A 23,387-nucleotide genomic window follows, 5' to 3' on the forward strand; every position below is an offset into this window, starting at 1 on the left:
GGAGGTTGGCTCCTGAGTCATTCCAGCTCCCTTCTTCATTTTTTATTTTTTTTTCCTTGCCAGGAGACTGCAACTACTTGCCTAAAGAAAGGAAATAAACAGCGAGCATTTGCTGAAGTACTCCCACCACTTGGAGCAGTTTGTTTTTCAGAACATTCAGTGCCAGATTGCTGAATGGGAAAGAGAAACAACAGGAGAGCAAAATCTCTCCTCTAATCATTTCTGAAGAGCTTATCAGAGTAGCACTGAGACATTCACAGCCCATTGGCTTCTTGCTGAATGCAAGTGGAAAAAAGATCACATTTTCCTTTAGAATCCAAATGAGCAAAATGGGAAGTTTGAACAAACCTGGAAAATTGAGAGCTGCTTCTACAGTCACCACTGATTTCAGCAGGAATTGAAGATGCTTAGTGAAAACTGGGAGAAATCCCTGACAACAAACACTAGTTGAAAAACTGTCAAAATATTTAAAAACATTACATTGTCAACAGAAGAGAAAATTAAGATTGGAGAATCATGATTGCAAACACTGAGGGCTGTAGGAAGTGAAGTTCAAACAACAGCCCAGTGCTAAATTCTAAACAGCCAAACCACAGAAAATTCCATCAACAGCAAAATAAAGGAATCTTTAGAAGCTTTATTAAATAATACAGATTTAAATAATATAGTCCAGTGCTAGACTCTGAACAGCCTAGCATACTGTTCATACTGTACCATACCACAAGAAAATTCAAAACAAAGGAGTCTTAAAAAGCTTTAATACAGATTCAAATGATTATCTACATCCAAACTGACCTTTTTAAATAGTACTAGCACTTAAGGCACAATTTCCCCAAAACTAGCCAGTAAGTTGAACAAGACTCAGTACAATTCCATGTAACAATCCTTTTGTTTTTAACACTGTGAGAAATCAAAACTCTATGCCATGCACTGGGTTTGCATTCCATTCATCCATTTGCCTGCATAGTTCTGCACACAAAGTATTTTGCATGAAGTAGTTTGTTATTTCACTTTCCTTATGGTCCTTAGGAAAGTTCAGACAGCCAGAATATTATTCACAGTTAAAACTGGGATGCTGTTGTATGTAAACAAAACCCTTATCTGACAGCTGCAAAACCCTGCTTACAAATAAAAGCGACTGGGATGTGATTCTACCCTCAAAATAAAGGATTCCTAGCAGAAGAAAGGTGCACTTGGAAGGCACATGCTTTCACACTCCCAGTTCAGAAAAGTGCTTACAGTACCAAGGAATACTGCAGTTGTACCCAAAGGAACTCACACTAAGTTCTGGGTTTATTTTTTTTTTTTCCTTTTCTAATCGTTGCTATAAAAAAACTTGTAAATTATTCACAGTTGTTCCAGCATTCCTCACGCTAAACCAGCATGCTGTGCTGGTGAATCCCAGTGTAAGGCTAAACATAAGAACATTATCAGTGCAATACATTCCTGAGTTTTTGGAACTCAAAATAAAAACCAGTTCTTCGAGAAATATACAATCCTTCCAATTTTTGGCTCATATTTCATTTGTTTTTCTAATTTCCCTTTTCTTAAAAAAGTTCATTGGAAAGAAATCTAATTTTTATAAAAAGTAAATAAAAAATTGCTATCAGTCTAACTTAGATTTCATTTCTAGTTGCTTGAAGAGTGCAAGAAAGCCAGACTAACATGAACACTGCTTTTTGTGCAGGCAGCAACAGATAAAACAAGCTTTTGAGAACTGAAGCACTGCCATAAAAACATAAACTCAAAGAGCCCTAAACAGTAAAAAAAAAAAAAATAAATTAAGGAGCTAGTTCTATTCTGGAGCTAACCTGAATTACACCCCGACTGCTGAAGCTCGCTAAGGCACTGGGTTGAACATTTCTTTTCTCTGCCGAGAGGAGGAGCTGGGCTGCCTCTGGGTGCTGCCCCTAGCGAGAGGCGTAACCCGCGCTCCAGAGCGGCGCCGCGGGGCTGCTCTGCTTGCTGGAGGCCTGCGAGCTGAAGGAATGTGCAGGGGACAGGATGGAACCTGGAACACGGGAAGAACACAACCATCAGGATCGGGAACGGTGGGAGAAGGAACAAACTGTAGCCATGATATTTTCTGAACAATCCTTTCCTTAGGATTTTTTCTCTTGAGAAGCTGGGAGGGCTCAGGAACAAAATGTAAACAATGGTTATCTGCTGCTGTAGAATGCAACAGGTGCATCTGGGATTGGTCTCATGTGGTTGTTTCTAATTAATGGCCAATCACAGTCAGCTGGCTCGGACAGAGAGCCGAGCCACAAACCTTTGTTATCATTCCTTCCTATTCTATTCTTAGCCAGCCTTCTGATGAAATCCTTTCTTCTATTCTTTTAGTACAGTTTTAATGTAATATATATCATAAAATAATAAATCAGCCTTCTGAAACATGGAGTCAGATCCTGGTCTCTTCCCTCATCCTGAGACCCCTGTGAACACGGTCACAATAAACAACTGCTCTTGCTCATCTGCTGAACACTGGCAATGAACCTGATCACCCATCCCAAGTGAAATCAGCCCTGTGGCTCAGTGCCTCTTTGAAAAGGTATCCTACAAGTATCAAAAGTTTGTGGCTCTTCCTGTTCAGGACTCAAGTCTGAGGGGAGCACAAACATTTCCCCTCAGCAAGTGACATTCACTTGAATTTGTCTTATTTTATCTGAATCACCAGGCACTTGTGTTTACAACCAGGCCTGCAGCTCACTGTGACTTTAACACATCAGCAAGTATGTGAATTATTTTTCATTGCCACTCCTGATTACAGACCTTCCTACATTCAATTCCAGTGCAATTGCCAGACTAATCAATGAATTCACTTCTAACTGGGTGACAGCTGCTTACTGTTAGGGCTGTGCTGAAGACTTGTCCTTGGGTGGAACACTGGCTGATTGTGCTGCTCATTCGAGAAAAATGCATGGTAGGCTGCAAGACAGTTGAAAAACAAACCAAAATAATTTCACATGGCAATTATTCCTTTTTATCTTACAGCTAACACGCTGTAAGAAGGTATTGAAAAAAGATTATTGCGCAATCTTTCCTTCTCTTACCTATGATCATAACAGCTGTCCCTGCTAGGAGTGCAAAAAGTGTGAAGATCATCACCTGGTAAGACTCAACAAACTGCTGGAAGAGAGTGGCTTCATCTGCAGAATTGATCAAGAAGAGGCAATACTGAGTTATAAGGAGCATCTTCTCCAATGTGCTTTAATAGTTAACCTCATAAACATCAGAGAAGCTAAAGGCTTCTTTGGCATGTGGAGTGCAGAGCTAAACTTACATCTGATGGGTGCAGTGGTTCTGTCAGTCAGGTAGATGACTGTCACTGGGATGGTGATGGACTGGTCTGTCATGGGACTGGAGACAGTCAGAGTGGTGGCCAGGGAGCCCTGGCTGGGAACTCTGGGATCAGCCAGGCTCACAGTGTACACCACGTAACTGGGCAGCCCATAGGACTTCTCCTTCTCCAGCACCTTCACTGCTGGGGACTCGCATTTCACCTGCACAGGGAACATCCAACCTGGAACAGACTGCTGGGGCAGCACAGCCCAGCTCCCCTCCCAGGGCAGCTGCCACCAATGGGGGATTCCACAGAAACACTGAGCAATTCACCCTTCCAGAGGAGTCAGGTGCACCCTTACAGTGACACCTGTCCCATTTCCCCCTGCCCCTTCCACAGGTGTGGGCCAAACCCCACAGACCCTCAGTGGGCTGTGTGAGCTATGGGCAGTCAGTCACACTCATATTTGGGCCAGACTCCCCCTGCCACAGGGGTCAAGCAGGTTTTTGCTTCCTGACCCATGAGCTAGCTCTCACGTGCCAGGCTGCAGGCCCAGGTGAGCCTGACACACCTGTGCTACCCCAAAAGCCAGGGCCAGGCTGGATGGGCCCCTAAGCAACCCAGTGAGTGAGTGGCATCCCACAGCAATGCACTGAAACAGGATGAGCTTTAGGGTCCCTGCCATCCCATTCTGGGATCCTGGAAAAGTGAAAACTGAGGGAGAATCATCATTCCAAGATGAGCATTTCCAAATCATCTCAGGAACAAATCTTGACACGGCAAAGATGGCAGGAGTGCCTTGCCTGTGGCAGCTCAGAATGCCTTCAGCTGGGAGCACACTCACCTCCAGGCTGTCCAGGATCTCACTGGCACCAAAGACTTTCAGCACGGAGCTCGTGTCCTGGTTGCTGAGCAGCATCTCGGCCTGGTCAGCGTAGAACCAGTGGTTGAAGGGCAGCTCGGTGCCCAGCTGCTGCCCCGGCCCCGCGCGGCCCCGCAGCGCCGCCGTCACCCGCAGAGCGGCCCTGCCCCTGCTCAGGTGCTTCAGCTGCTTGTCACTGAGGCTGTGCATCCTGATGGAGCACGTGTAGTGTCCTGCAGGAACAACACAGCTGGGCTGCTAGCTGCTCACCTTTGAGGGCTTTCTCCATGCACAGAGAGACTGCTGGGACATCTTTGGAGGAAAGTCAGGAAAGGTGGCAAAGCTCAACCAGCAGTGATGAGGAGAGCACAGATGGACTGGGACAGTGTGGAGTCAAACATCACAATCCCAGCACTACAACTATAGAATTGTTCCCTGTCCCAAAGTGAACATCATGAAAACAACCACTATGCTGGTAACTTCCAGTCATATTTTATTCTAATATGTCACTGAGACTCTGTCACAGACATCTTTTATGAAAAATCCTTTCCTTAGGACTTTTCCTCCTCAGAAGCTGGGAGGCCTCAGGAACAAAATGTAACAATGGTTATCTGCTGCTGTGGAATGCAACAGAAGCATCTGTGATTGGTCTCATGTGGTTGTTTGTAATTAATGGCCAATCACAGCCCAGCTGGCTCGGACTGTCTGTCCACAACAGCTGCCTTTGTTATCATTCCTTCTTTTTCTATTCTTAGCTGGCCTTCTGATGAAACCCTTTCTTCTATTCTTTTAGTATATTTTTAATATAATACATATCATAAAAGAATAAATCAAGCCTTTTGAAACATGGAGTCAGATCCACATCTCCTCCCTCATCCCTGGACCCCTGTGAACACCGTCACAAGACTCAGTTCCACTCTGAACATAACACACTAACACTGGAAAGCTTTACTGAAAACAAGATTGGAAATCCTATTTCATATTCTTTTCAACTAGTGTTAATATTTTAGCCACCTACCATCACCAAGTCCATGAAGATGTAGTTTATTAATAAAAGCTCCTTTAAAATGTATACATCTGCCATGTTTCTAGTCTCATATGGGACCAATTAATCTGTTATTAGCAGTAAAGGTAGTAAAAACTTCCCAGAGAATGGAAGATAAAAAGCATCAGTAACAAGGAGAACTTGCCAGGTGCATGTTTTCCCCTTATTTTCTTCCCCTAGCTAAGTAACAGAAGCATATGCAGGGCAGAATAGGGGTTTACACAACAGGTGCTGGGATGAATCTAACAGATAATTAATGTTCTTTAAGTAAAGTCCATGGTGGTTTGGTGCTGTTCTAAATCAAGTTACACTTTCAAAACATTAACACATTTTGTAGACTTGACAATTTTATTTCCACCTCCACAGTGTCTGGCAATTTCTCCCCTTTTTAAGACCCAGTTCATGACGTTTTGGGAGTACATTCCACTTTTGGAATACTTGTCACCTGAGTGCTCCTTTGCTTCTTTCACTTCCTACAAAAACTCTGCAAAACATCAAGTGGGCTGCCAGTCACTTCTGGCTTTCTCTGAAAACCAAAACAAGATTTTGCCACAGGCAGAAAACCCACTGAAAACAAGAACTGTCCATGTGAGCAACTCACTGAGGCCTGAGCTCCTACACAGCAAAGCCCAGAGGCTTCAGAAGGAAAGAGAGCAGGTTTATATTGGATGTTAAGAAGAAATTCCTCCCTGTGAGGGTGGGCAGGCCCTGGCACAGGGTGCCCAGAGCAGCTGTGGCTGCCCCTGGATCCCTGGCAGTGCCCAAGGCCAGGCTGGACAGGGCTGGGAGCACCTGGGACAGTGGGAGGTGTCCCTGCCATGGCAGGGGTGGCACTGGAGGGGCTTTGAGGTCCCTTCCCACCTAAACCAGTCTGGGATTCTGTGGAATCTGCTGGACCAAAGAGCTTGTGTTGGTCTGCAGCGTGGCATCTTGTCACATCTTACCTGAAACTGCATCAAACCCAGGTTCTGCCACAAAAATATCCTGAGCTGGGAAGTCAAAGGCATCACTGTTGAAATCGAGATGGCAACTGATAATGGACTGGGGCTGTAACTCAGCAATGGCTTCAGTCTGAGCAGGTGAACACTCCCCTAGGAGGAAGGAAACAATTCATCTCTGATTAATTACAAAATAAAATTGTAACTAATTAAGTTGAATTAATTAAAAGCAAAATCATGACTTGCAGCATTGGGTTATTCTACCACTTTCTGAAATAGTTTCACAAGGTTAAGAGGATCTTAAAATCATTGGAAATCACAGACAGCTGCCCTTGCTCAGGGTTTAATCCCAAAGAGACAGCAATGAAAATTTTATATGTTGTGGGGTTTTCTTGACAGGAATAATTTATTTACAGGAAAGAATAAGCTGCAGAAAATTTTCTGTTCAGATGTCTCTTGAATAATTTATATGATCCTAGAAGCCTTGAGTTAGATTTTAGTATCTGGTGAGATGATTTTTTGGTAGGCTAATAATTTACACATGGCAAAATAAAATACTATTGGAAGAAGTGCTAATTGTTAAGCTAGAAGCCAAAAGGATCCATAATCACACAAAATACAGCACATTAAATAGAGGACACAATATGATGCTTAATCTTTGTATTGATTCCAACTGGTGGTAAGTTCTGTGAAGATTTAAGGAGGGTAACTAAGTAAGAATATCTAACAACTCCAAGAAGGCAATTGCAATTAAACATATAAGCAATTAGCTGATTGCCCATTAACTGTTGTTGTTATGATCAAAAATGGTGCCTCTATTGAAATCTACTGGTTTTGTTAGTTGTGAAATATTAATGGTGCTGCAGAACACCTTCCAAATTCTGCCCCATGGCTCCTAGAGCTCCTGGGACTCCAGAAAGGCATTTGAGATTCCTGGGGATGGATCTTGTTACCCTTAAACAACAAACAAAAACCCCATAACACAAACCAAAGCATCATGAATCCATAAATACACAATAAACCATCAGCATAAGTATTTTTTAATCATACCTTTCAAATTTTTGTTTGTATCCCCAATTAAAACTATGACTTTTGAGGCTGCTGCTCCCTGCAAGCTTGCCTGCATGCCACTGACATGCATTGCTGTGGTCCTCTGAGGTGCATTAATCAAGATCTGAAAAAAGGATGAAGCACATGGTTACCAAAAACTGCTTCAATAAATAAAAATTAAGGCAAAACCAGACTGGATTGGTAGTGAAAGACTCCACCAGGTGATGTTTTTCTTTGAAATCCCACATTTCTCTAATATTAGAAACTGCCTTTCCAAGCAATTTAAGCCAGCAAAAACATTTTGTCTTCTTACCCAACCCCCAGAAGTTAATATGCATAAAGCTCTATGGCTAAATTTAATTTAAAAAGAATGTCTAGTGCTTATGCTGGCTGATGGAGTGGATTGTGTCAACAGTACGATTGCATGACAGACAAACAAAATAATTTAATGGAGTATTTCTGATCAGTGATGCATGGCACATCACTTGAGCAAGTTCTTGCTGGCAACTCATCCTGCAGTGAAGCTCCATTCTTAACAGCAGCCATACTCAAAAACTGGTTAGCACCTGGAAACAACTTAGCCAACAAGGGAATCAAAATGTTCAATATGAGAACAGCAGAGGTGAAAAATCAAAATGGCTATGCTACATTTTCCTCCTTAGCACAGATGTTTTAAAAAAACATGATATTTTTGGCCACATACCAAATACTTCCCAACCATCTCTGCATTTCTAAAAGAACATTTCTACATAATTATAACAAAATAAAATTCCACAGAATACAGTTTGGTGAGGTCCACCCCAAACCAACCAATCTCAGCAGGAACAGAGCAGTGCCTCACCTCTCTGTAGCTTTTCAGTAACCCAGGGACCTCATAGTAGACACTGACCACCCCAGAGTCCCTTGCCAGGGCCACGCCAGTCTTGGGGTCCATGAGAAGAAGAGCACTTGAGGAGGAGCTCCACACACCTGGCAGGCCTGGAAAACACCACGGGGGCACTGCTCACACCCTGCTGCCAACTGCAGCCTTTCCTGGGCACTGGTGTCTGAGAGTGCCACTGCAGGCAGGGCACACCCTCCCAGTGCCCAGGAACCACTCTGGGGTCTGAGAGTGCCACTGCCCAGCAGCTATTCTGACACAAGCCCAATAATAGCAACAATCAAACAGTGAGTGAAGGCAGGCCTGACTCTGCAGGAGTCCCACAGAACCAAGGCTTTCCAGCCAATGGAACAGAAATGTCTGAAGTGTGATGATGCTCAGGAATTCAAAACAAGAGATGTACTGCACGGTGCAATTAAAATTAGAGGAGTTGATCAAACCTATTTTTATCATTAACAAGAGCAGCGACATTTGATTCTGAACGAACATGGTAAATGATGCATTTAGTTTTGCTGAGCCTGATGTCCCATGGAATGGCTGCTAACCCACAGAGCTGAGGCCACTCACCTTCCTGGGCTGTCAGCAAGGTCCTGAGGCACAGGACATCGCCCACCACCACGTCGGGGAGCTCTGGGAAGATGGCATGCTGCACAGGCAGTGGGATGTAGTCTGCAGTGCCACTGTGCTCTGCATCCCACACCCTGAGCAGGGTCAGCCCCACGTTCACAGTCCTGACCACAAAGGTGTTGTTGGCAGCTCCCTTGGCGATCTGCACAAAGTCGTCTCTGCACACAAACACAAGTGCTGCTGCATCAGGGAGGGTTTGGCAATGGCACTGTCTCTACAACAGGAGAGCTATCAAACCCTTTAGCTGGCTGATAGTTTTCAGGAACAGTCAGCTGATAGAGTCCAGCAAAGTAAGGAAATTATAAAAATTATTTAGGTGCCACTGAGGCAAATTACAGTTCTCAGTTCACCATGATTCTGAGGAAATACCAAGATCGTAATTAAGCATGAAAACTACTTCTTAATTGTGAGAATTGTAAGGCTTTAGAATGACATCATCTGTCTCTTTTCCATTTTCTCAAGGGACTTAAGAAGCCAAGAAATTTGAACACCAATATGCAACTTCCCAGACATAATGCCATTGGATGGCCAGTTCTGGTATTCACCCAAATTCAGCAAGGTGCTCTGCAGAAAACAAACCAAGTTTCAGCACAGCATCACTGGTACTTTACTGAAGACCACAGGAGGCTGCTTCACAACATTTATTCTGTGAGGCAGAGACCAAAGGCCTTTTGAGGCTTGTCCCTGCTGTGGGAAGGCTGCACAAGCCTGTCTGAGGAGACAGCCCCTGACCCAGATCGTTCCTCACCTTACATAAGCCCTCAGTGAGTCAGTGGAACACAGCACTGGGAGAGGCAGATGCTGATGGATCAGTTGTTTCTCTGGGCCACTGCTGCATGCAGGGGGATGATTCAGAGTCACTCAGAGCAGAGCACAGCTCCTGCAGGCCCCACTGGGACCATGCTTATGATCTGGGCAGCTTTCCATGGCTAGGGAATATCGATTGCTAACTGCAACTCTCCTTCCCGCCACTGCCTCTGAAGGCTGCAGAGACAAAACCCTTGCTTTGCTAATCCCAGCCCAAGCTGCATGCTCACTTGGTATCTCTGAAACCATCCTTGTTCTATGTGTGTCAGGCCTTTCTTGGCTCTCTGTAATTACCCCCCATGACAGACACCCACCTGTTGGTGGCAAAGTTGAGCACAGCATTGTGTGCATGGAAAGTATCTCCAGAGTTATCATGGAAATGGACTGTAAATGTCAGTGTCACCCCCAGGGGCAGGGCCTGCAGGGCCTCCCTGTTCTGGGTCAGCAGAATGGGCCTCATGGAGATCCTGAGGTAGGAGATGGGGCAGACCTGGAAAAACATAAGCAGTGAGAAGCAAAGTTAAATTGCTTTTTATGATACTCCTGTAAAAATAATCTAAAAGAGTTCTTTTTATGTAAATATCCAGAGGTGCCTTTATGAGCCATTTGCATTTAGCCACATGCCAGGACTGACACTGCAGCTGCTCTTATCAGTATCTCCATTTCACAGCCTCAGACTCTGTCTAGTCCAGCCCCCACTCCAGCTGGGTTAGCCAGGGCCAGGACCATGTGCAGGAGCTCCTGCACATCTCAGATGGACACTCCACAGTCTCCTCCTGCACTCTGTGCTCAACAGCCACTCCAGTAAAAAGTGCTGCCCCATGTTCAGACTGTGTTTCCTGTGTGTTCCCCTTGCCCTGCCATGGCTGAGAAAAGCCTGGATCTCTCTGCTTTGTACCCTCACAACAGGTATTTCTTAGCCCTTTTTTTCTAGTACCACTGGGAACTGAAACAAGCAATAATCATGTAGGAACATACATCACACACACACACTTCAGAGAACACATTACTATCCTATCAGTTCAAACTGTTCAGAAGTGGCCCTATTTCCTCTCTCCCAATAACTCCTGAAATTAAAGGTGCAATTCACTGCCCAGGTATTAGAAGGGCCCCTCACAACGTATGAATGAGGGGATGGAACAGCCACTGCTGCCCAGCTTTCCTGCAGCAGGTGAGAGAGCCGAGCTGTTCCAGGCAGAGCTGGCAGCTGACAAATCCCGGGGGCTCGGCAGGCTCAGCTGCTTCCCTCAGTGCCTCTCCTCAGCCAAGACACAAGTTGGGAACTGCTCTGAACTCCTCAGGAGAGGCTGCTCCATTAACCATATGTGCACACCCCCACATTTCTGCAGCAACACTCCAGTCAAAAAAGGCTTTCTGAAGACAAAGACTTGACAACCTAATATTTTGGCTTTTAAATAGCATATTACTATTCTTGATTAACTTACCTAGGTTAATGAGCAAAATTACCCAACAAAAATAATTATATCTGCTCTTTTTGTTACAGCTGTTGGGAAATAAATAATAGAAGGGCAGAGGAAGTAAAACCCCACAAGTATATTGAAAAAACTATTTTAAAAGAAGGCCTCAAGCTTATCTTGTAGCAAAATCCCTTTATTTTCCTGACCTAAGAGGCTCAGCTAAAACGTAAAACTCTGCAATCTGAAAATGTACATGTCAGAACTTAAAAAGGAAAGGACAAATTTGGCCTCCAGCAAAATACATCTTTGGTGAATCCAAAAAAGAAAAAAAATGAAAAATAAAGTGGCTGTAACATCAGTATATGCCACTGTCTGCTCCACGGGCTGGTTTCATCAGTTAAAACCTCTGTGCATACAGATCTCTGCCCAACAAGCTGTGGTTACAAGCCAACAAAAACCCCATTTCCCTGACAGATTATCAAGCTTGCTTTACTTTAAAATCTCAGCAACTATCCCACAAGGGACAACTGCTAAATTTAATATTGATGAAAACAGCCTTTTACTGTTAAAGCATTTCAGGTTTTGATGTATTTTTTTTTTAATTCAGGAAAAAATAAAATAAAAACTGAGTGCAGCAGGTCCAGGCAAGTGCTGAGCTTGGTCCCAGGCTAAGCTCACTGTCACTCCTTCCCTCAGCCTCCCTGGCTTATGTAAGAGCCCTTCTCTGAGCCAAGTTCAAGGGCTCAGTGTTAAGTGATGCTGCTGCAGCAGTTTGGTTCTTAATTGTGTACACTTGTGCACAGACAACACCAGATCTTATGAAAGAAGGACAAAGTGAAGGAGAGAGCTTTGCCTCAGAATGACACAACAGATTCAAGCTCATCTCCAGCTCTGTCACAAGTTCTCTGACACGACCTTTGGCAGAACCTCTCAAGCTCTCTCGGCTCTTCAGCCATAAAATGAACTGTGTTACCTCACGAGGTTAAAAATATCATTTCCATAAAGGCACTACAGTTGTAGTAAGTACAGGAAAAATGAGCTGTACAAGGTGCTGAACTGAGATGGGCTCTTCTACAGAGAGCTCTGTTTCACCATCCTGTGTACAGGACAAACTCACACAGGGAATCTGGCTTCAGTCCCACTGGGTGCTGGCCAAATGGCATTTGAGCCACCCCAAACTCATCAGCCATCTTTCACTTGCCAAAGGGAAGAAACAGAGTCACCAGTAACAGAGCTGGAGAATTCACTGCCACCACCCCACAGCAGGGGTGGCTTTAGTGACACCAGGTCCCCATTTCTTGTTTCATTTCCCACCCAGGAGGACAAATCCACACCCTGTCCTACAGGAAAAGCTGAACACCATGGGAAATACCAAAATTCAAATTAAAAAATCCACCAAGCCCCTTCACAGTGATTACAGGAGTTAAACTTAGAAATAACTTAAAGCACAATTGCACATTTTTCTCCTTTAGCTGGGACAGTGGGAAGATGCTGACAGTAAAAAGGGATAGGAGGAAGGGGAACAGTGGCTCATGCTGCCAGATACAGGAAGTTCTTGGCTCAAGGATTTTTTGAACAGAGATGATGGGCTTATATTCCCTGGTGTCCCACAGTTCAAAGCTCAGAACTGTTCATTCCTACAGTGCTCATTTTTTAGAAGTGAAGTTCAAGAAGCGCAGCCAACAATCCCTGTTGCAGTAGTGAAGAGGTACTTGAGGAAACTGCAAAGGAAGGGAGCTGACAGTACCTTCACAGCAGCGATGATGGTCTGGTTGATGCCAAACAGCTCTTGTGAAACCACTTCAATGGTTGAGGATCCAATGGCAGAGCCAGAGACAAGGAATCCTCTCTCGTCAATTTTCACTACAGGGACTTTGTCTGGCCCATCCAGGACACGGTAACTCAGGGAGGCCACTCGGTCTCTGAAGCAAAACACAAAGTAAGGAACCCCTTAAATGTGTAAAACCATAGTTAGGGTCTCTTCCAATACAAACCATTCTGTGGTTCCATGAAACTGTGGGTTCCCTCCTCCTAAAATGTAAATGTCTCTAAAGCTTTGCCCTCAGTGTGTGTCCTGCTGTCTCTATCTGACCATTATTATGCTGGGAAAACTACATTTCAAGCCTGGTATGAGTCTAAAATGTCAGTCTTTGAAAACAGATTATGTAAAAAGAATTTCTCATTTGGAAATGACATTTTAATCTGAAAATCCAGCCATAACCTCTGTGTGCAAAACACACAGAATTATATTCCACAAAGCCTCAATCACCCATCAAAACCTCTACAGGAAGCAGGCAGCAGGATACAGCTTTAACTGGCTCAGCTGCTTTTAAAAAAAGGATCTGAAAGTTCCCAATATTGAATGAATTTTCCAGCTACAATCTAATACAAGATTTGACAAAGCCCAAGAGAACAGTAAGATACCATGAGCCAGCAGGGAAGTTGTGCATTAAATGGATGAACAGTGTTACTGAGAGACTGAAACAGCTCCCTTAAACCCAACTGCCCTCCAGTTTGGATAAAGGGATGACACAAGGCACAGTATGGAAACCGAGCACTGACCTGTTGGTCAGAAGTTTAATGAAGGAATTTGGTGACATGAGGATCTGCTCCGCTTCTGCCTCTGGAGTGATTAGATGAAGTTTTTCAAACACCTGGAAAATAAGAGGCATTTTGGCCCACTGTTGTGTGCAGACAGTAATTTATTTATTTCATCTTCAAAACAAACAAACACGAACAGAGCTGCAACATTCTTCCTTCTCTTGTATAATATATATGGTAAAACAAGACCACTGAACATGAATATTTGAGAATAGGAGAGCCAATATCTTCTACAAGTTACTCTGAGAGTATTTATTGCCAGGGCTATGGCTAAACTGGACTGTAGCGAGTTCAGGAATTTCCTTCAGCATGAAAACAGAAGATTTCTCAAGGGAAAAGGTGTTGGGAACCCCATACTCACCTGAGTTACTTTAGACTCCCCTGCTCCCATGAGCTCATGAACTGAATGAGCCCCAATGAGGAACATTATAGAAACAAGAGTAACCACTCAAACCAAAGCTGGAGCTACTCCTGCATTTCAAATTCCTGATTTCAAAGACAGATACTTCAGCCCAGTTCTGAAGGAGATACTTCCACATGAACTGTGTAGAAAATCATCCTACCTGAATCTGGATTTCATCGGACAGTTCTCCTGCCATGTTGTGGAACTGGTTGGCTGCAGCATCCAGGACCTTCACTACAACTTTCAGGCCTGTTCTTCCCTTCACTCTGCCATAAACATCCACTGCAAAGTTGTAGTTGGCAGGAAGCTGAAAAGCAGCCTTGGACAGGAGAAAGGGATTAAAGTTGGACTCATGGAAAGCCCAGACATTGGCACAAGGTGCTGACAACTGATCCTGGGTTTTGAGGCAGTGGAGGCAGCAATATTCCCTGCATTGCCCTGATGTGCCTCTTTCCTTTGCCCAAGCTGCACACACACACACACACACACACTTTACCTCACTGTGCCTTGTCCTGACATCCAGAGTGTCCCTCTTGGTGACAGACCAGTGGAAGGTTAACCCTGGCACAGCATTGCCAAAGGAGAAAGGAGTCTGAGTGCTGGTGATGCCCATGACATAAACTGGCATCTGGAAAGAGAGAAACCAGCTTGCCTAGGTAATGCCAGCATGCAAACCAAACACCTGCCCACAGCACAGAGAATTACACTTAAAATTCACTGATCAAGGGATGGGGTCTCTGATGAAGAAGACGGTTCGTCCTAGAGCTGCAGTGCTGTCAGCACACAATGTGACAGCAATGAGCACAAGCTGCAGCTCCAACACATGAAGGGACAAAAGCCAATCCCAAAGCAGCTCACCTGAGTACCAGCTTTCATTCGTGTGATGGGTGCCCGAATTCTCACAGCTGTCAGCTGCACCACCTCAACTTCCACCTTGTCCTGGCAAGGAGGAAGGGAAGACACTGTAAGCACTTGTCAAACAGAAACCAGATTTCACTTTCAGGCTCTATAGCCACTATTTTGCCATTATCTAATCGCTGCTGCTGTGTGATTAGCATGACTTGTCAGAGGAAATACAGATGGACAAATTCAGTAGGACTGTAAAAAACTAAAAAGGATTAAATTTTGATTGATAACCATTTAAAAATGCTCCCTAAATTGAAAAGGGAATTCTGCACAAAATTACTGATGACATGAATGATGGAACTGAAAGGTGAGAGACAGCAGCAGACAAGATCACAGGGAGAGGAAGAAGAAGAGGGATGAAGAAACCCAGGGGTAAGACATGGAGAGGAGTTAGAATGAAATGAGGATTGTAGAGCACTAAATGGGACAACTGAGAATAAAAGAATGATGTTTGACTCTGATATCTCCTCTGCATGTATCCAGGCATTCCTGATAGATTTTATTCCTGCTATATACTGGGGAGGAAAGGTCAGACCTGGACCTCACTGGGCAGCAGATTGACCTTTCAAGTTCACTTTGCCTCCTGTCACACCATTAGGGCAGACTGCTGTTCATACATTAAAAAGCAAAGATTTCTTGATATTTATTTTTTTAAAAAACTCACTTTGTGTCTTCCTGGAGTGTGCTGACACCTTTCAAGCAGCAGAGCTTTGTGGTTCACAGCAGCTGTGCTGCCCTGAGCTCAAAGGAAGAAGTCATAAGATCTGGCCCAAGTTCTGTTGCTCTGAGTCTCATGCAAGGGCCAGGGCCTTGTGCTCCCTTGCAGGCCTGCCCGCCTCCCCTACACTCAGCTGCAGGAAAATCTAAGGACACAGATTCTGAGGGAATATCAGGGATTCACTGCCTGCACCTCACAGATGGGTTCAGACCACAACAAGGAGTGACAGTGTTCAATACAGGCTGCTGCAGCTTAGGAGGCAATGTGTGGTTTTTTTTCAGCAACAGCTGCCTTCTGCATCCTCCTGATCTAAAATGGCATGGAGACAAGGACAACCTTCTGCTGTGTTGGAACGGCTTCTTTAGAGGGGCTTTTCTAGATGCACCAATCCTGAACCTCACCTGAAGAGACCAGACTGGCCAAAAAGCCCCCCTGGTTATCTATGAGACTCTGCTTTAAGGCACAGCAAGATTTAACCTGTATGTTCAAAGTACCACTGTGCCAATGCCTGTGTAGCTCACAGGCCAGAGAGAAGGAACTCTGAGTTGTCATCTTCAGGAAACCAGAGAAGTGCACGAGTTAACACTGCTCATGCAGAAAGACTCAGTGTCCCCTTTCAGAGCCAAAGCCACGAGTCAGAGAGCCCCTGTCAGCCCCCAAGAGCACCACAAACATTACCTGGGACACGGCCACAAGCTTCTCTGTCTCTGCATCAACAGCCTGCAGCACTCCTGTCACCACCCCAGTGCCAATGGCCACTGCTCTGACCAGCCCAGAGCTGTTCACTGCTGCAATGTGCTCGTTGTCAATGGAGAAAATGATGTTGGAGAGAGGCTGGGGGCCTCCCTCAGCAGTGATCTGTCAGAACAGCACACAGAACAGCACAGGAACCCTTCAGACAGTTCTTCTGGTCTCCACTACAGGGCACACCCTCCCTGCTCAGCACCCCAGTGACTTCAGTGCTGCCTGCACCTTCCCAGGACAGCTCCAGGACCATTCCCCCTGGTCCCAGCAGGATGTCAGCCTGGGGAATGTGTGAGCTGAGCACACAGGTGAACCCTGTGCCTCACTGAGTGCCACAGGCTGGTGCCACCTCCCCTCCAGAAAGTGTCAGTAAGCTTTACCTCCCCTTCTCCTCAGCACCCTGGTGCAGAGCTCTGCTCTGTGTCTCAGTGTGCACAACAAGCCCACTATGCCTAACTTCATGGAGCTGGCAGATTTACTCATGCTGTGCTGGTGTTTAACACCAGAAAAGCTGACACTCAATTGACAAAAGCAAACACAAATCCTTTGATCCAGCAATAGAGCAAAACAGAAGCTGGCTCAACAATGACACTGTTCATGGAGTGTTCATCACAGAAACACAATGGGTTGGGCTGGTAGGGACCTCAAAATTCATCTTGTTCCATGGGCAGGGACACCTCCCACTGTCCCAGGCTGCTCCCAGCCCTGTCCAGCCTGGCCTTGGGCACTGCCAGGGATCCAGGGCCAGCCACAGCTGCTCTGGGCACCCTGTGCCAGGGCCTGCCCACCCTCACAGGCATCAATGGCTTCCCAATATCCCATGTGACCCTGCCCTGCAGAGGGGTTGAAGCCACTCCCTGTGTCCTGTCACTCCAGGCCCTTCCCAAAGTCCCTCTCCACCAATCCTGTCAGTCCATTCAGTGTGAATGCAGATAAATGTCAAGTTGAGTATCTACTGCTGAAAATCCAGTCATGAAGATTCATTTTACAACAGAAATTACAAAGTAAAGAAAAAATGTAAGAAGATGGCTCACCTGAATCATGGCACCAATAATTAGGGTCACTTTCCTCGGCAGTAATCTAAATGGGGCAAAGACCTAAAAAGAGAAAGATGAATACCTGTGTTCAGGATCCTTCAGTCAGATAAATTATGCCACAAAACAGTACAAGTGCACAAGTGTACAACTGAGTCTTTAGTTGCTTAATCCCAGTAAATTGAGCATGCAGAAATTTAACTCATCATCTGCAGTTAAACAACACTGAAATCTGACTGGCATCAGGTCAGCTTCCAGACAGAATGAATTTTATGGCAAACTGATTACCATACTGTAACCATAATTTATGTATTCCTCTTCCATTGCAGCCCAGACTTTCTTTATTGCATTTCTTATCTGAAATTATTTACTTCAATCTGCTGTGGAGCAGAGTTGATTCTGTGTCCTCTTCTGTCAGCCACAGCTGCCATCAGGCTCGTCTGCCCAATGGTCATGCCACGCACCAGGAAAGCTGCAGTGTGCTCATCCAGAGCCTCCCTCAGGGGGCTGCAAAGAAATCCATCCAACACATAATAAATCACTGAGTAAATTGCAAATAGCAAAGCAAAGGCCTCATTTAGTGCCCAGCAGTTTTACTAAGTGACTCTGTCTGAAGCAAAGTTAAGGAAACTATCACATTTCTACACATGATGGCTCTTTGCAACCTGTGCTTTATTGTAACATTAAATACCTGAAATGAAAATGAAACAAGTAACAGACACAGTGAGTTTGAGCACATCAGATGGGCCTTTGCACAACACTCTTCACCTATTTGCCAAGTCACTGCTTCCAAGATGCACAAAGCTTCGTCAGTCTTCACAATGGAGGAATGCAGTCTCTTTCATCAGCCAGCAACATTCAGGCTGTTAGTTCAGGCAATTTCCCTCAAAAATAATAATCTTTAACCTTTTACCAGGCAATTAAGACTTCACAAAAACAACATAAATAGAATCTCAGTCATTGTGTATTAATGTGTCTTTAACCTAATACCTTTATTAATTTTTGCCAATTCTTACTCGCAGATTAATTTTAAAAATCCATTAACTTACGCAAGTGAGACAAGCTGAGATGCTGCTCTGAGACTGAGATCCATGACTGGGAAGTATTTTGCTGGAAAAGGTTTCTTTGAATCATCCAGAACTCTGACATAAGCCTTAACTGTTTTTCCAATCTCCACCTGAAACAGACACATCCAGTCATTCTGCATTTAAACAACTCTTATTTATTAGCATAAACATTTTTATTTTATTTTGTATTACACTTAGTGGAGATAGAGCCCCAAGGTTAGACTAGCACTAATTTTAAAGACTAATCCCTGCCAGCTAGAGTTAGTGTCAGATGAAATGAATGAACTCAGGTCCTTCAGCTGGCAAGGGCATAATTAAACATCCAGAAATATCAACACTTCTTTTCTTTAAGGCGCACCCAAACTGGCAAGAGCAATGAGCTGGACTTTTTTCTGTTCAGTTTTAAAACCTGACATATGGGAAATGACCTTGGGGCAAAACCTACTCCTAAAAGAATTGCTCACATGCACTTAATGTTAATTAGCACGTCCATATAAATTATGGATTAATATTGCTGTGTAAACGCAAAAGTTGAGATTGCTGCCACACAGAACATGAACAGATACCTGATACTGGGAGACATTTATAACCTAAAGGGATAAATCTGGGAGGGAGGAACAGAGACACAGGGAGGTTGTAGCTGTTTCTCTGTTGGAGCATCTTGTCCATGTCTGATCTGTGTGTTCAGGACCAGCCCAGGGAGCCAGGGCAGGCTGGATCAGCTCCAAGGCACTGACCTTGTCAACAACTCGCACGTACAATTCCTGGATATCAGATACATGAATTTCAGCTTCAGCTGGGGCAGGGAAAGCCAGACACAGGTCATGAATCATTACAGTCACTGATCCTGGGAGCAGAGGCTGCACCTGCAATGCCAAAAGAAAACTGCATTATAGCACTTCTTTTCTGTTGTTCAGAGGATACAATTTGTGCCACTTTCAGGGCAGAAGCAGTTAGATGCAGAAATCTCCAACCTTAGACACAGAGAATTCTTCCACCAAAATAAAAATCAAGCTGTAAAACGGATGTAAAAAGTATCATGCTACTGAACAAACAGCCCCCAGGCACCAAGTGAATTAACAGCTCTTCATCTGGAACAGTCTGGCACTCTGTTACTCGTGCCATCAGGAGAAAAAAACACAAATCATTTAGAACAACAAAACTTTTCTTAGTAGAGTGAAAACCAAAGTGATAAGGACAAAAAAAAAAAAAAAAACAACAAGGACACAGATTATGCCTGTAAAGCATTGGTATTGCTTCCTGTAAGATTTGTACTCTGCTGTCACTGTCGCTGCTGTTTATCAGCACAGCCAAAACCTGGTGGTAGATCCTGTCAAGTAAGAGGACAGCTGACAGATCAGATGTTTCTTTAATAAAACTATTATCCCATTAGTTTTAAAGAAAGAGAATGTTACACTTCTCAACGGATAAAGAGAATAAAACAATGAAGAAAGAGACCTCTGATCACAAACACAAGCCCTCAGAAGTAAGCACCCATCCCAATGTCCCCTCTCCCAAGGCCATGCACCCGCACCTTGCCCACATCAGCTCTGCAGCTCTCCTGCAACTCCCTGACCTTGTCACAGACCTCAGGACAATCCCAGCTGTTCTGCTCCCTTTGGCCAGGGACAGCAGTGCAGTTGGGTGTCCTGTTGTGTGCTCTGAACAAGGGGAGATGGCCAGGCCCCCCAGTGCAAAGGAGTTCAGTGAACTCTCAGCACTGCCCAGCAGCACCACAGGAGTCAGCCCCAGAGCAGTGGGGAAAGCTGACATTTTGTTCTGTGAGGGCACTACTCCTGTTTCTGCCTCAGAATAAAAAGGGATGTGAAGTTTTAATAAAGGTCAGCTTCCAGAACAGCAGCAGTTCCCACAGAGGGTGGCTGATACAGGAGATGTGGCCAGGGGAGGGAGCTGGAATGGAGCTCAGCTGGGCTGGGAGGCCAGAGAAAGCAAACAGGGCAAAGGGCAAGCAGGGCTACTGCAACTTTTTAAATGCTTCCTGTCTCAGCCACCCCTGCTGTTCTCCTCTCCCATTAGGTGTCCAGTAGCTCCCAGTGTCCACGGATATTGCACTGGTGACCACTCTTCACTCCTCCCCTGCTACCACCCACCCATGCCCAGAGAAGCTGCTGTGTCAAAACCAGAGGGAGAGAACAGAATTCCTCCTTGGCAGCCTCACTGAAAAGTCTGGGAATCACTGCTCCAGATCACTTGAATTTAGTTTCTCAGAAGAGTTTACTGCCAACTCATCCTCTGCCAACCTGGCTGCACTGGTACCTGCCATGGCAGAGCCTGACAGAGCCTGCTGATTTCCCAGGCCATTCTGCTGCTTCCATGGAAAACCAGGGCTGCTACTGGGATTTAACCCAAGCACAGCACACAGGGCTAACAAACCTGCCAAACCTGTGTGGGGCTGCATTTTTTAAAAAATGTGTTTAAAGTGGACTTTTCTCTCCTTTAATCTGACAGGCAGTTAAATCTCTTCCTACACTTCACAAAGCCTATCTTGCTGTCACTCCTCCACTCCTGAATTCCAGACAAGAGCACTGAACCTATCTCATGTACATCAGTTAAACCCATCAGGGAGACCTGACTAAAATCTATTAGGAGTTTGAACAGTACTATGTACAAAAAACTCCTCATCTCTTCTACTTTTTTCTCATCTCTGTGCCAAGTTGGAAAAAATATTCCCACCTCACACTTGTAACAGTTAGAGACAATCAAAATGTTTCACAAATTCTTTTGATATTTTAATTTGCACCTTAGTTATCATTATTTCACTAACTTTATCAGCATTACTTCTCAAAAGGCAAATCTGTAAATTATAAAAATTATATCTGTAATTTATAAAAAACACTCTTTAGAGCAACTTGCTTTGTTTCAAGCTCTTGCCTAATGGAAGCAGCAATGCAAACACACAGTTTTACTGGTGTTCACTGCAGAATGCATTTCATATCCTGGGCAGTCAAGCACACGTGCACTTTAGTGGCATCTTCTAGTGGAAAACTGCATTAGAAACTTCATATGGAGATCAGAATAAACTCTTGAATAGATATTCATTCACAAAATCAGGATGCAATACTGTGATTAAAAAATACCCAGAAACAGCACTATAGGATTAAAGAATTTGAAACTTTCAGAAGAACTGGCCCACAGCAAATATTCCAGAATTACTTTGGAAACCAGTTCATGTGTAGCTTCTGAATAATTCTGTCACGTTATTCTTCGTGGTGTGTTTGTGAAATCAGGAACATTTTACTGCAAAGCTGTAATGGATGAAATACTTGGAACTGGCTTTTATCTTATACAGAGAACACAAGTGCATCACAGCTGTAATGAAACAATTTCCTGTACCTGAGACTATACCTGAAAATGCCAGTGCAAAGATCCCCCTGCCCAACTGTGACAGGCAAACACATTCAAAATGCAGCTGCTGCCTCTCTAGCCACACCTGCTGCAAAATGCCCAGGAGTGCTGAAGCTGCAGAACAATAACCTGCTTGCCAAAAAGGTGTAAAACCCCAAAAACACTGCACTCACCAAAGCAATGCCTTGAGTCTCCTCATGTGTCACTTTTACAATATTTGGCACGCTGGTATTAATGAAAAAATATCCAGAACCTTGTTGGATGAGAAGTTCTGCCTGCAAAACCAGAAAAGCATCCAGAATTAAGACTGTATCTTTCTAGCAAAGCTGTCTCCTCCCACACCTTCTGTAATGTGTGATGTTTTCCTCCCTGCAGGGGGAAAGCAGCAGAGAACTCCTCACCTGGATGTCAGGGTGGTTGTAGATGGAGAGCCCAGTGGGGCTCACCTTCACATCTTCCACGAGCATCAGTTCAATGGTGGCAGGCCCTGGGAGCACAGCTTCGTGCTGCAAGAACAATGGCAGCAGTTTCAGCAGAGGCACAGCCCTGCCACAGTCCTGGGTGTGCAGGCAGGATGCTTAAAGCAGGCAGCCAAAGCTCAGGGCACAGGCTGAGGGATGAGATGCCCACAAGATCCAGAGGGCTCAGATCCATCCTGCACAGGGAAGGGCATCCTCAGGGCTGGGCTGCTCTGCACCCCTGGACAAAGGCCCAGAACTGCAGGATCAGTGAGGGATGTCTGACAAGCACAGACAGGATATTAACTCTGAGAATGATAAGGCAAACACACAAAGTTTTCTAGCTCTAACTCATCTGTTCAAGATTCTTCTTAGCAGGCCACCAAGAGAAATCCTTCCTTAAACGTAAGTACATAACACTGGACCAAATGCAGGTTTAATCACTCACTCAATAACAACATTAACTCAGAAAAGGAAAAAGGTTTCTAGAGGAAGTCACTACTCTGTACCCATTTCACCTCATTAGTAGAATTATTTCCTTGATGTAGAAAGGATGTCATCTTTCCCTAATGACATAATAGGGTGTTTCATTTAAACATGGAACAACACTCAAGACATAATATCCCATCTACTAGATTTTTGTTCATTTTTTGGCTGCAAGAAAGGAGAATGGGCAGGTTTGAAAGCAGAAAAGAGCAGCCCATTGCTGATGGACTTGAAAAATGCAGCCAGGTCACCTCATTTAAATAAAACAACTCATGAGCCCCCAAAGTGCAGCAGGACTGGCATCTACAGCCACCAGAGTCCTCCCAGTTTTAAACACAGAGAACAGAACTTAAAAGAACTCCAACGTTCTCTGAATTCAAGGCAAAGTTTAGAGCATTCACTTTACTAATTATTTCTAAAAGTAAGAAAGAATTTGTAATATTGGTTTAACAAAGCAGAGCACAGTGAACTGCAAAATCATTGTAGAACATCAAGTATCCATATTACAGCTCAATTTTTAAGAGGAAAAAAAAAGAAACACAACCAAATATCTCAAATAACTTCAGCAGCAAAGTAACTGTGTCTCTGCAGCAATTCTTCAGGGAAAATGCACCTACACCACACTTCCCAACAGGAGAAGAGTGGAAACCACACAGAAAAGGCAAGAACCAAGTGGCAAAAAAGATCACCTCTC

General features: G+C 44.5%; 1 protein-coding gene across 1 annotated transcript in view; it reads right to left on the reverse strand.

The window, feature by feature from the left end:
- Positions 1 to 505: 505 nt before the first annotated feature.
- NUP210 (nucleoporin 210) overlaps positions 506 to 23,387 on the reverse strand; it is a 50,043-nt gene continuing 27,161 nt past the window's right edge. The window contains exons 19-40 of the mRNA XM_005495377.4: positions 22,151 to 22,255; positions 21,923 to 22,024; positions 19,121 to 19,249; positions 18,366 to 18,493; positions 17,688 to 17,823; positions 17,317 to 17,379; positions 16,217 to 16,396; positions 14,773 to 14,853; positions 14,411 to 14,542; positions 14,075 to 14,233; positions 13,473 to 13,564; positions 12,658 to 12,832; positions 9,807 to 9,982; positions 8,626 to 8,843; positions 8,020 to 8,156; positions 7,179 to 7,302; positions 6,135 to 6,281; positions 4,128 to 4,378; positions 3,284 to 3,503; positions 3,054 to 3,149; positions 2,848 to 2,928; positions 506 to 2,011 (exon numbers count right to left, since the gene is read on the reverse strand). Coding sequence (XP_005495434.2) covers positions 1,911 to 2,011; positions 2,848 to 2,928; positions 3,054 to 3,149; positions 3,284 to 3,503; positions 4,128 to 4,378; positions 6,135 to 6,281; positions 7,179 to 7,302; positions 8,020 to 8,156; positions 8,626 to 8,843; positions 9,807 to 9,982; positions 12,658 to 12,832; positions 13,473 to 13,564; positions 14,075 to 14,233; positions 14,411 to 14,542; positions 14,773 to 14,853; positions 16,217 to 16,396; positions 17,317 to 17,379; positions 17,688 to 17,823; positions 18,366 to 18,493; positions 19,121 to 19,249; positions 21,923 to 22,024; positions 22,151 to 22,255 — 3,033 coding nt within the window. The 3' untranslated portion in view covers positions 506 to 1,910. The remainder of the gene's footprint in view (positions 2,012 to 2,847; positions 2,929 to 3,053; positions 3,150 to 3,283; positions 3,504 to 4,127; positions 4,379 to 6,134; positions 6,282 to 7,178; positions 7,303 to 8,019; positions 8,157 to 8,625; positions 8,844 to 9,806; positions 9,983 to 12,657; positions 12,833 to 13,472; positions 13,565 to 14,074; positions 14,234 to 14,410; positions 14,543 to 14,772; positions 14,854 to 16,216; positions 16,397 to 17,316; positions 17,380 to 17,687; positions 17,824 to 18,365; positions 18,494 to 19,120; positions 19,250 to 21,922; positions 22,025 to 22,150; positions 22,256 to 23,387) is intronic.

This window comes from Zonotrichia albicollis, chromosome 12 (genome assembly GCF_047830755.1).
Source record: "Zonotrichia albicollis isolate bZonAlb1 chromosome 12, bZonAlb1.hap1, whole genome shotgun sequence".
Taxonomy (NCBI): domain Eukaryota; kingdom Metazoa; phylum Chordata; class Aves; order Passeriformes; family Passerellidae; genus Zonotrichia; species Zonotrichia albicollis.